Genomic DNA, 14,175 nt, shown 5'->3' on the forward strand with positions numbered 1-14,175 from the left:
TGGTAAATGTTTCTTTTGTGGGTATAAAAGACACCCCCGTAGCAAATGCCCCGCCAGGGATGCCACATGCATGAACTGTGACAAGAAAGGGCATTATGCCAGGGTATGCAAATCTACTCTTAGAAGAAATAAACCCACTTCTGCGGCCCTCTACTCACAAAAGAAAGTAACAGCAGCTTCACCGGGGAATCTGTCCAAAGTTATCATCAACGTACGAATTAACGGGCATATGGCCGAGGCGCTGATCGATACCGGTAGCTCTGAAAGTTTCGTCAACAGCTCACTAGTGAAAGGCCGGAAATGGAAGATCCACCCGACAGACAAATACGGTATGCATGGCCTCCACATCACTACAGTCCAGCGTACGAGGGGACTGCAATGTTGAGTTGGACGTAAAAGGCCACACGTATCGGGATGTAAGGGTACTGGTGCTTCGTGATTTATGCGCAGATGTAATTTTGGGTCATAATGTCCTCAAGCAGCACACGAGTGTCGAAATACCCTTTGGAGGAAACAAACCTCGTCTAATTCTAAATGCTCTGACCACCGCAGAGGTATCGTCCCCCCTGTTGTTTGCTAACTTGTCGCCGGACTGTAAACCGATAGCGATCAATTCGCGACGATATACCACCGCCGATATGAACTTCATCACTTCTGAGACTAAGCGATTACTGGAAGAAGGTATTATAGAACCGAGCGATTCGCCATGGCGCGCGCAGTTATTGGTGACCACCAGTCAGAACCATAAGAAACGAATGGTTGTTGATGACTCTCAAACGGTCAATCGTTTCACCCACCTCGATGCCTACCCATTGCCGCGCATAGACGAGATGGTCGAACGCGTGGCCAACTACAAAATATTCAGTACCATCGATTTGCGAAGCGCCTATCATCAAATTCCCATTCGGGAGGAAGACAAACCTTACACCGCGTTCGAGGCAGGTAGACGCCTCTATCAATTTAAGAGGATCCCGTTCGGTGTCACTTATGGAGTAGCTTGCTTCCAACGAGTTATGGACGACATCATCTCGGATGAAAACCTCAGACACTTTTGTTTACGTGGACAATGTCACGGTGTGCGGTAACGATCGGGGGGAACATGATACGAATCTGGACAGATTCTTGAGCATTGCTAGAAAATATAATCTGACACTCAACTACGACAAATGCGTATTCTCGGCAAAGTCAATTGATCTTCACGGCTACACAATAGCCGACGGCACGATTCAGCCCGATCCTGACGATTGCGCCCGCTCCGTGAGCTACCCCCACCTCATGACCTGCAGTCATTGCGTCGGGTGATTGGGATGTTCGCGTACTACGCTAGATGGATTCCCCAATACTCTGAGAAAATACATCCCCTGGTGCATTGCAAAAACTTCCCGCCAGATGCCGCTGTTGTAAAAGCTTTCCACAGCCTCAAAGATGATATCAGTAATTCCGTGGTATTATCGATCGATAGCACGGTGCCGTTCGTGGTGGAAACGGACGCTTCTGATCATGCGAACACCGCGACGCTCAATCAATCCGGCCGACCCGTCGCGTTCTTCTCGAGAACTCTCTCTGGAAGCGAGCAGAGACACTCGGCGATAGAGAAGGAAGCGTACGCTATTGTCGAAGCCCTACGTAAATGGAGACATTATTTACTGGGCAACCACTTCACACTCATCACGGACCAGCGATCCGTTACCTTCATGTTTGATGGGAAAAATAACGGGAAAATTAAGAACGAGAAAATAATGAGATGGCGGATAGATCTATCTTGTTATAGTTACGACATTGTTTATCGGCCCGGGAGGGAAAACCCTGCTGCAGACACCTTCTCTCGGGTCTACTGTTCGGCGACATCCGGTCGGGCGTTGCAAGACCTTCATGTGTCTCTGTGCCACCCAGGGGTAACCAGAATGGCACATTTTGTGCGCAGACAAAACCTTCCCTATTCTATCGAAGATATTAAACAAATGAGTGCTTCATGCCCTGTTTGTGTTGAACTAAAACCCAGATTCTATGGCGCCGCTCCTCGCAGGTTGATCAAGGCCACTTCACCCTTCGAGAGACTAAATATCGACTTCAAAGGGCCCCTGCCGACTGAGACAGACAACAGATACATACTCACTGTTGATGATGAATACTCAAGGTTCCCATTTGCATTCCCGTGCTCGGATATGACCTCGGGCACTGTCGTGAAATGTCTCTCTGACCTCTTTGCCATGTTTGGGAAACCTTCGTACATACATTCAGACAGAGGACCGGGTTTCATGTCGGCCGGGCTAAAACAGTTCCTATTTGAGCACGGCATAGCAACTAGTCGAACGACAGGTTACAACCCACAGGGTAATGGGCAGGTGGAACGGTACAATGGAGTCATTTGGAAAGCCGTAACCCTGGCGCTGAGATCGAGAGGACTGGGGCCCGAGCGGTGGGAGGTTACCCTTCCCGATGCCCTGAATTCCATACGCTCTTTGCTCTGTACGTCCATCAATGCTACTCCGCACGAACGAATGTTTACTCACCAACGACGATATACTGGCAGCCAATCGGTGCCCAACTGGCTAACCTATCCGGGAACAGTGCTCATGAAGCGCCCGGTACGACAAAGCAAGTATGAACCGATGGTGGAGAAGGTCGAACTCATCGATGCTAATCCTGAGTATGCTCATGTTAGGCTTCCTGATGGCAGGGAGACCACTGTGTCGGTTCGCCATCTGGCTCCCGCAGGTACTCCTCCCGCAGGTACTCCTCCATCTGGTACTCCTCCCTCTGACATTCCCTCCCCAGGTGTTTCCCGCTCAGGAACTCCTCCACCAGAGAATGGTGGCGACGGAGCTACCGCATTCCACCCGAGAGCGATCGAGGAGTCATCCCCGGCACGAATCGAGGCTCCCCAAGAGGATCGGAAGCCTCCCTCAAGTGAAACCACCATTTACTCCCGGAGAGGTCGATGGATAAAACCCCCTCGAAGACTCGATCTGTAAAGGGGATTATCGGCATCCCTCGATGGCACCTTTTACCATGCTTCTATAACTCAAAATGATCCTCACTGCTTGAAATGTATGCTTCTGTAGTTCAAATAGTTCGCACTGCTTGAAATGTATGCTCCTATAGCTTTGAAGTAATCATGGTGCGTTAGTTGAGCCTCTAGTTACATTTTAAAGATGGGGAGAATGTGATGAAATAAAGGATGAAGTGACGCGCGATCACGTATCGCGCGGCTCGCACACGAGACAGATAAAACCGAGATGCCGCACGGTCGGTGGGATTGTCCCTGGGGCAATGTCATTTACGGCGGTGGTTCACTTGGTGCTCGTTGAATGGTGAGAATTGAGAGTATACTGGACTCCGTGCTTATGCTGGCGAATTGCTGATATATTTTTCGGTGATTGACTGCACATGTATTCCTTTTGTGTCTGTAGAGACGGCTTCAATCAAGTGAAATAAAGCCTTATACTCCGAAGGTTTTCCGCACGCATTCATTTCAAATTGGAATCAAAAAAATAACTATTGACCATGCCAAAAGAATTGAAAAGAAAAGTTTTGAGTGAGGAAATGAAGGGTTCAATTCTGGTTTTACTGGCAGAGGGATACAGTGAGCATCACGTTGCTTCCATCCTTAAAATTTCAAGGATGGCGGTTCATAAGAATAAGGTCAAGCAGCACACATTGGGGACAACAAAGCTACAGACTGGCAGAGGGTGAAAACGACTTTCCACTGACGGGGATGACCGCCAACTCATTCGAATGCCACTCAAAAATCATAGGACGACATCAAGTGACCTACAAAAGGAATGGCAAACGGCAGCTGGGGTGAAGTGCACGGCGAGGATGGTTCGAAACAGGCTCCGAGCGGCAGGGCTGAAGCCATGCAAAGCGAGAAAAAAGCCCTTCATCAATGAGAAGCAAAGAAGAGCCAGGCTGAAGTTTGCAAAAGACCATAAGGATTGGACCACAGAGGACTGGAGTAAGGTCATCTTCTCTGATGAGTCCAATTTTCAGCTTTGCCCAACACCCGGTCGTCTAATGGTTAGACGGAGACCTGGAGAGGCCTACAAGCCACAGTGTCTCGCACCCACTGTGAAATTTGGTGGAGGATCGGTGATGATCTGGGGGTGCTTCAGCAAGGCTGAAATCGGACAGATTTGTCTTTGTGAAGGACTCATGAATCAAGCCACATACAAGGTTGTCCTGGGAGAACACTTGCTTCCTTCTGCTCTGACAATGTTCCCCAACTCTGAGGATTGGTTTTTCCAGCAGGAGAATGCTCCATGCCACACAGCCAGGTCAATCAAGGTGTGGATGGAGGACCATCAGATCAAGACCCTGTCATGGCCAGCCCAATCTCCAGACCTGAACGCCATTGAAAACCTCTGGAATGTGATCAAGAGGAAGATGGATGGTCAAAACCATCAAACAAAGCCGAGCTGCTTGAATTTTTGCGCCAGGAGTGGCATAAAGTCACCCAACAGCAATGTGAAAGACGGTGGAGATCATGCCAAGACGCATGAAAGCAGTGATTGAAAATCAGGGTTATTACACAAAATATTGATTTCTGAACTTTTCCTAAGTTAAAACATGAGTATTGTGTTGTTTAAAAATGAAAATGAACTTGTTTTGTTTGTATTATTTGAGGTCTGAAAACACTGAATCTTTGTTGTTATTTTGACCAGTTGTCGTTTTCTGCAAATAAATGCTCGAAATGACAATATTTTATTCTGAATTTGGGAGAAATGTTGTCAGTAGTTTATAGAATAAAACAAAAATGTTCATTTTACTCAAACACATACCAATAAATAGTAAAACCAGAAAAACTGATAATTTTGCAGTGGTCTCTTAATTTTTTCCAGTGGGGAACAACAGTATCACAATTCTGCTCAGAGCATCTAATTTCAACTCACACACATTCCATTAAGGCCTCGTCACACCTTGACATTTTAGCCAGCGTATGGCAAGGTATCAAAATGTATGCAAAATGCTGGCGTACGCTGAACTATTGATGTTTTTTTTTTCCAGTTTTGGACGTATTCAAAACGAGTTGGACGTATGCATAACGTATTAGTAACGTACACAGACGATTCAATAACATATAGATAACTTATACCAATGAATGCTGAGCGTGTTGTTGGCGTTCACAACCTATGCCCAACAATAGTCTAACTTATGCATAGCGCGGCAGCGTATCGCCGACGATCACGTGGCATAGCTTATTAAAAGGCTGCGGCTCGACGATTCAAATCATAACCGCACTAGACATCGAAGTGTCAAGCCGCTGTCACACCTTGACGTTTTAGCCAGCAAATGCCGACGTATGAAAAATTTGCTGAATACGCTGGCGCACTTCAAGTACGTTATGGGTAAGTTTTCTATACGTTAAGAGCACGCTGAAGCACGCTGGCATACATCGTAGTACGCCGATTACGTAGACAAATTTTCAGCATGTTGAAAATTTTTCAACGTATCCAGCGTATGACGCACACGTTCCGCATACGCTGGCATAAGTTGTAGGCACGTTACGCGATCGTTGACACACGTCGACACACGATACTTGTAAGTTACTCATAAGTCGAAACACGTCGAGGTAATGTTTAGCATAACCGAAACTTAATTTTTAACCTATGAGTAACATGCTTTGAACCTACGTGTAACGTATCTCCAACGCACATTGATGTATGTAGATGTATTTGATTGATGTCTTCCGGATGACCACAGAACTTACTGAACGTGTTTCTTACAGCTACCGTATAATGGCGTATTAGCAGCGTTTAGGGGAATTGGTATATAAAAATGGGCTTCACAGAAGGAACCCGTCAGTGTTCCAGACTCCATGTTTTTTTTGGGTTTTTTTTCTTTTCTTCGGTGTGATGGTGATGTTGACACTTCGATTTCTAGTGCGGTTATGATTTAAATCGTTGAGCAGCAGCCTTTTAATTATATTATATTATAACCGCACTAGAAATGGAAGTGTCAACATCACCGTCATGCCAAAGAAAAAAAAAATAATAATAAATAAATAAATAAACCATGGAGTCTGGAACACTGATGCTAAACATTACCTCGACGTGTTTCGACTTATGAGTAACTTACAAGTAACGTGTGTCAACGATCGCGTAACGTGCCTACAACACGTTACTCATAGGTTAGAAATAAGTTTCGGGTACGCTAAACATTACCTCGACGTGTTTTGACTTATGAGTAACTTACAAGTAACGTGTGTTGACGTGTGTCAACGACTGCGTAACGTGCCTACAACTTTTGCCAGATTATGCAGAACGTGCGAGTCATACGCTGGCATACGTCGAAAAATTTCAAGCATGGAAAATTTGCCTAACAGCTCGGCATACTACGACGTATGCCAGCGTACTACGACATATGCCAGCGTGCTCTTAATGTATACAAAACTTACCCATACGTATTCGACGTGTGCCAGCATTTTAGACAAATTTTTCATACGTCGGCATACGCTGGCTAAATCGTCAAGGTGTGACAGGGCCTTTAGGTGCTGTCTGTAAGTGGACATTTATAAAAGCTTTTGCTATATGTTGGATGACATTACATTTTAGTGTACGGCGCTTCAAGCCCAACTTTCACGGGGTGTTGTTGTTGTTGTTGTTGTTTTTGTCATTGTTGTTCTATTATACGGCTCTCTCTTCCTATGAAATTCTGTACCATCTCATCACCTGCCCTTGATGTGTATATCCACCAGTTTTCTATATTTTCACCTCAATGAAAATCGTTATTCAGTTATGTTGTTCAGAAAATAGTTTATAAAAAATGCTTATTAAAAATTAATTTAAAATGTTATTCAGAAAAATGGTAATCATTCAGTTTGTGACGGTACACTTTTCTTTATTCTACTTTTTGGTCCAATGGAGCATTTCTTTGATGTTCGTGCTGTCTGTCGCTCATGTTGGTGAACAATCAGTCAATCTTCATGCACAAGCAGGGCCAGATACATCAGTCTTTGCCCAACTTAATTTGCCCAGTCATTTAATGTCCACTCCAATTGAATACTGTACTCATTTGCAATAAAAACCAACAAAATATGGTGTAACACTTTGTATGTAAAGTGAAAGAAAAATCCAAATCAATAACTGGAAATCACAAGCAAAATATTATCTTCGTAAGGTGACAACGGTAATGGTCACAACACGAACCAGAACGGCATTCAGTAGAGCGCATACCTCCCTCCACCAGGTTGAACAATTTACGTTTTATATCCCACTGATAGGCCGGATCTATATTCGGACCTTGACCCAAATCTAATGAGCTTGTTCTTGTCACCAACCCAACTCATCCTTGGTGGGTCTTAAGAGTATTGGGAGATCTTAAAGGATCTTGGGGGTCTAAAAGGGTCTTGGGGGTCATAAAGGGTCTTGGTGGTCTTCATGGTCTTACAGGTCTTGGGGGGTCTGAAAGTGGCTTAAGGTTTTAGGGAGTTTTAGTGAGTCTTACGGGTCATAAAGGGAATTGAGAGCCTTTGGGGTCTAAAGGGTCTTGAGGATCATAATGGTCTTAAGGGGTCTTCGAGGTGTCAAGCTATAGAGGGGTCTAGAACTGGCACACTCGTAACGACACATGGACGCTTGCACGGATATATATATATATATATATATATATATATATATATATATATATATATATATATATATATATATATATATATATATATATGTGTTGTTGTTCGTCTTTCGGCTGCTCCCGTTAGGGATCGCCACAGCAGAACATCTGTATGATCCGCATAGTGATTTGGCACAGGTTTTACACCGGATGCCCTTCCTGACGCAACCCTGGTCGCCTCTTACGACACAGGGATGTTGTTCGTCTTTCGGCTGCTCCCATTAGGGGTCGCCACAGCAGATCATCCGTTATGATCCGCATACTGATTTGGCATAGGTTTTACGCCGGATGCCCTTCCTGACGCAACCCTGGTCACCTCCTACGACACAAGGATAAGGATTGGGTTTCGCCATGATTCTGGGCTGCCCTACACCCTCTCATAGCGCGGTCCATCATAGAGCCCCCGTCCTCAAGCGATCCTCCAACCCAAGCCTCCGAGTAGCCGGATTACAGGCGCACGCCACTACGCCCGGTTCTTACGACACAGGGATATGGTACACCTATTCTAACTGGGGCATACACTGGTACTCACTTCGCCGACCTCGGAAGGATGACAGGCTGAGTCAACCTCCTGGTGTGTATTAATTCAAGCGGCCAACGGGGTTTGAACTCAGGAACTTTTGGATCCCAAGCCGCTACCCTTACCACTACGCCAACACCAGGCTATGCATATATATGTATAATATATATGTATACATATTATATATATGTATATATATATACTATACATACATATATATATATATATATATATATATATATATATAATATGTATACATATACATATGTATATATATATATATATATATATATATATATATATATATATATATAATATGTATACATATACATATGTATATATATATATATATATATATATATATATATATATATATATATATATATATATATATATATATATACAGTATGTAAGGAGACTGCTGCCGAAGCAGTCTCCTTGGCTATTGGGCACAATCCTGGACAGGTCACCACTCTGACACAGGATACAGTATATATGAAAAAGGTCAGGCTTCGTGTTCTGATCTCTATTGTGAGATGTCCCATTTCACATCAAAAGTGTCTTGTGTTTGCGAAGTCGACTCAATCATCTTTCTGCCAAGGGGGCCGAAACAACCAGACAAATGATAAACAGAGCGATACCCAAAGCATACCCGGAAACGATGCTTGCACCCTTTCCTGATACCACGCACCACACAGCTCAGCTCTGGACCACTGTACCGTGCCTGGAATCCACTCTGTAACCAAGAGGACAAAACCCCGATGAAACACGTGATTGCAATTGTAAATATATAAGAGAGAGAGAACATCTCACCAATTACCTGCAGTGCTGTGCAAAAGTTAGTGTTATTCTAATAATATTCATACCTTTGGGTAAGTTTATCAAATTAATTATCAGTGATAAGTCAAATGGGTTTATTATTGTAAATGTACACCCTTTATAAATGTGTGTGAAACAAACTTCTTAAGGAAATAACAAGAACAATACCATTTTATATCAGTTAATATTTGTGTGCCCACCCTTTGCCTTCTTGAGTGCCATTTCTCTTTTACCCATGCTTCCTGTATATGACTGAAGCACACTTACAGCAATATTGTGCCAAATATCCTGTAGTACATTCCACAGTTTTGTAAGATTAGTTGGGTTCCACTTCCATCCATTGGGACCATACTCTGTGCAGAGCGTTTGTGCTGCCGAAGCAGTCTCCTTGGCTATTGGGCACAATCCTGGACAGGTCGCCACTCTGACACAGGATACCAGCATGCTGGCACTCATTTTGCCGACCTCGGAAGGATAGCAGGCCGAGTCAACCCCACCTGGTATTAATTCAACAGCCGAGGAGCATTTGAACTCAGGATCCTCGGATCCCTAGCCCACCACCCTAACCATTAAGCCAACACCAGGCATAGTTCCACTTGTTCTTCTCTATTTCCAGGTAATATCATATGGCCTTGATGGGACTCATGCCCGGACGATGGAGTGGCCGTTCTAACACTTTGAGCACACCAGCTGTAACTTTTTTACTCTCTTACTACCGCAAAAACTGCTGAACCGATCGCAACCATTTTTTGAGTGTGTAATCCTGGGACCCCTTGGAGTAAAATAGGCATAAATATAATAACATGACCCCATTGACGGCTCCCGTAGGGAGCGGGTGCTTCTCGTATTGGAAATGCGTTTTGGATCATTATCTTGTTGAAAAATAAATCCTCTTCCGATTGAAAGATTTCCTTTAAAAACTGCATGGTGCTGCAGTATATCTCCTTGTACTTCTCTTTTGTTGGCATCCCATTGATTTTAACAAGTTTCCCCACACAAAAAGCTGAGATACAACCTCAGACAGTTACAGAGCCTCCCCCCATCTTTAACAGTGGGTTACGAACATTGTGTGGCTGTAACGTTTTTCAGGTCTTCGCCGTACGAATTGGCGTGTCTCAGATCCAAAAAGTTCACACTTCAATTTATCAGACCAGAGTACCCTACCCGTTACCATTGTTCAGTCACCCAATCTTGGTGTTGCATTGCAGATTTCAGTCTTTTCACCTTATTCTATTCAGATTTTCTGTGATTTTCTTCATTGTGTCCCCTTCTTCTCACAGAGTTTGGATCTTCACACACTTTTCCTGTTGAAAGTTGTTTCCTTGGCACCATTCTAAACCCACTCATAGACTTTCTGGCAAGGGAACGAGCTGATGTGAACTAATTTCACATATGCACTAATTTACAACTGTTATTGTTTCTTGTAATTCACATTAATATAACGTGTTGATTATTTCAACATTTTATTGTTATTTACTTTACAAAAATCTACAAATTGTTTCTGGCATATTTCCTTCATGGTAAGTGGATATTACTTACATCTTCTTCTTCTTTCGGCTGCTCCCGTTAGGGGTCGCCACAGCGGATCATCCGTCTGATCCGCATAGTGATTTGGCACATGTTTTACGCCGGATGCCCTTCCTGACGCAACCCTGGTCACCTCTTACGACGCAGGGATATGGTACACCTATTTTAACCGGGGTATACACCGGCCCAGTATACTGGTACTCATTTCGTCGACCTCGGAAGGATGACAGGCTGAGTCAACCCCCTGGTGTATTAATTCAGTGGCCCAACGGGGCTTGAACTCGGGACCTTTTGGATCCCAAGCCTGGATATTACTTACATATGATAATATAATATGAAAAGCAAAAATAAAACTTTCAATTTCCTAATTTATTTTATACACTCATTTCATATACAGCCTGTGGCTGCTGGTTGCATCTTTGCTGGGAGCACAGCTGTGCCACTGATGCAGTGCCCCGTTTCCAGTGAACTGTTACTCATTTTGCCGACCTTAGAAGATTGATAGGCCGAGTCAACCCACCTGCTGTTATTTAACGGGCACAAAAAGGGACTCAAACCCAAGACCCTAAGATCTTCGCCAGCCACCTTAACCGTTAAGCCAACACCAGTCTTATTTTATATACTTAAAGATATTAATTGACTTTCACAGATATTTGAATTATTATCCACCTCCGAGGAAAAGTACCTGTCCCAAGCGACGGGAAAAGTTTAAGATAATCCATCAATTTAAATAATATTTCATGGACTTTAAAAAGGTCAATTGTGTTGCACTCTTGGTTTCTCTCAGAACCAAAGCTCTGAGCTACTTATACCCTCTACCACAAAATGGTGCTGCAACAAAGGGCGGCGAAGATTGGATTTGTCTAAAAAGAGGGCAAAATATCCTGGTTGCAAAATTAAATTTGGCATCAACATTACTCATGCATGTTCTCCCGTCATTTCAAAAGCAAATGTTCAGCTTTTCAAATGCAGCGCGAGAAGCGGCCACTGTAAACGGGAGACAGACAAACGAACAGACAACACGGTTCACAATATATAATAGGTAACTTCCCTTCCATGGAACTTCAACAGAGAAAGAGACCATTCGGTCCATGAAGCCTGTACAATGGTTGCCAACCGATGACTTTTTTGTGTGCAGTCAAGGCTCGTGGAAGAGGTGGAACACTCAATAGATCATGATGCAAAAAGCCAAAAGGAACAATAACGGGGGTAGAGGGGAAACCAACAGTGGAGTTGAAGGACAAAATAGAGGGAGAATTGGACAAACAATGGGGTGTGGAAGAATGGGATGGACAGGATGGATACAGAAGGAAACGTCTTCCTCCCACTCCCACCCCAATCCTCCCGATCCCCCTCCTCTCTCCTTCCTTCCACTCTCTCCCTCCCCTCCTTCCCCCTCCCTCTCCCCCACTCTCCTATCTCTCCCCCACTTTCCCCCTCTCTTCAACTCCCCTCCCTCCCCCACTCTCTCTCTCCCCTCTCCCTCCCCTACTCCGCTTTTCCTCCCTCTTCTCTCTCTCTATACGTCTGTGCTCTATCCTTTTTAAATGGCTTTGAATTCCTTTTGTTTTGTTTTTTTTCGCTTCCCCTATTCAGTTGTTACTTTTATTCGATATTGATGTACCATACTCGTTACTGTGCATCTGTGCAGCCAAAGCATCTCCCTGAGCAAGGGTTATACTGGATGGTTTACCGTTGCCTTCACAGCAGTCGTTCAGGCTGGAATTTATAATTTGTCCACGGTGCCGGTGACAGCTCGCCCATTCATTGTGAAGGACACTGTGGGGATCTTTAATGTCCATCAACTAATGTCGGAAAACAGGAAGCCCAGTTTAAAGTCCATCATAGGAACGACACACATTGATGGTTCACCCAGTTTAAAGTCCATCATAGGAACGACACACATTGATGGTTCACCCAGTCTGTGAAACACCAGGATGACAGTTTAAAGCTGGGCTGAGATTCAAACCCAGGCTAAACAGCTTAGAGGCTGGTGTGGGTACCTCGAGGTCATCCTGTCAAAGCTCGTATCTTCACACACTGTAAATCAACTAACTGCGATTCCATGTTGTAACTTACGTTTAAAATGTGTAAAATTAAGTGTGTGTGTGTGTGTGTGTGTGTGTGTGTGTGTGTGTGTGTGTGTGTGTGTGTGTGTGTGTGTGTGTGTGTGTGTGTGTGTGTGTGTGTGTGTGTACATGGCAAGTTGAAAGTGACAAAAAATGGGTTGGTAGAAATCGAAAGCGGAGTTTTAAAAAAAAAACATTTGCATGCTGTGGTCGTAGATTTGTGACGAGATTAAAAAGGAATTGAAACAATATTTTTTGCTTTAATTTTGTTTATTCATCTAACTTGACACCAAAATTTTATATTTTATTTTGCAAATACTACTTGAAATTCACAGCCCTATGAAAAACATAAATTTAGCAACAGGGAACCATGCGGCTGTAAACAATGCAGCCACCAAAGGGTTAACCAAACGAGATAAAAACGCTGTCAGATATGTTGACTAATCAGTAATGATAAGGAGGTTCCAAGTAAGACAACATACATACATACATAACATTTCTCAAAAAAGAACGTTTCTCAAAGTATTATTTACTTTTTTTCATTTACAGTTGTCGCCTGTGACATGTGACGTCACATTTAATGCAAATAGTGTTCCCACAAAAAAGGGCAGCGTTGCCTGGTTTATGGAGACCAGGTGATGAGAAATGGTGATGAATGCTCGAGGATCATCTTGACAAATCATGATAATAAATCTTTTATAAATGTTCGTTCATTCACAAGCATCAAACTGCATCCTGGTATCCCATTTCATTCATTTTTATCGTACCTGGACTTTCGTCAGGTGAGCTTATGCGATCGAGCAGTGTCTGTAGTTGAGTGAGTGAGTCAGTCAGTCCGTAGACACTTCAGTCATTATCGCTTGAACCAAACATACAATTTTGATGAAACTTGGCCACAAGCTTCATATCTGATGCCTAACGAAGGTTTCTTGACCGCATAAAACTCTGCGCTCATTGTAGGGGGTCTACAGGAGGGGGTGGGGAGGGGGTTTACCCCCAAAATAAGTATTTGATCTCTACTCCGAAAATCCACACACGATCTCGTTGAAGCGTGACCACAACCTTAATCACCCATGATGTACCAACGTGTATCAACCGCATAAAAATCAGGACTCATTAAAGGGGTCTACTGGAGGGTTTTGACCCCCGAAAGTAGGTATTTGCTCTCTTCTCCAAACTACACAAAGAATTTCAATGAAACTTCACCACAACCTTCCAAATCCATTGGGACCATACTCTGTGCAGAGCATTGGTGCTGCCTAAGCAGTCTCCTGGGCTATTGGGCACAATCCTGGATGGGTCACTACTCCGACTTTGTGGACATCCTGTATATGAATGAAAACAATCTGAATCAAATACTACCATTCAAAATACTTGAAAGCGCCGAAAAATATCACAGTAATTTGCCGAAGAGTGAAATGAAAAGCAAATAGGCCGACCGTTTCATTTGGGGTGACGACAAATGGTAGACGAGCGGAAGTGACAATGCATACAGATGAGGATTGAAGGAATTGGTAGGTTTGATTAAGCTCATGACGTCACCCAGCCAAAATAGTCAGATTAGAGCGGTACCTTGCATAACGTACAGAGATCACTACAGATCTATCAGCGTGTGTGTGTGTGTGTGTG

At 43.8% G+C, this 14,175-nt stretch overlaps 1 protein-coding gene across 8 annotated transcripts in view; it reads right to left on the reverse strand.

The window, feature by feature from the left end:
* Nucleotides 1-14,175, reverse strand: part of LOC147012911 (fibronectin type III domain-containing protein 3B-like) — a 173,612-nt gene that overhangs the window by 53,380 nt on the left and 106,057 nt on the right. For all 8 annotated transcript variants that reach the window (XM_085854257.1, XM_085854261.1, XM_085854260.1 and 5 more), the window contains one exon: nucleotides 8,784-8,867. In XM_085854257.1, coding sequence (XP_085710383.1) covers nucleotides 8,784-8,867 — 84 coding nt within the window. The remainder of the gene's footprint in view (nucleotides 1-8,783; nucleotides 8,868-14,175) is intronic.

This window comes from Eptatretus burgeri, chromosome 14 (assembly GCF_056783735.1).
Source record: "Eptatretus burgeri isolate ZD-2024b chromosome 14, Ebu_testis_v1, whole genome shotgun sequence".
Taxonomy (NCBI): Eukaryota; Metazoa; Chordata; class Myxini; order Myxiniformes; family Myxinidae; genus Eptatretus; species Eptatretus burgeri.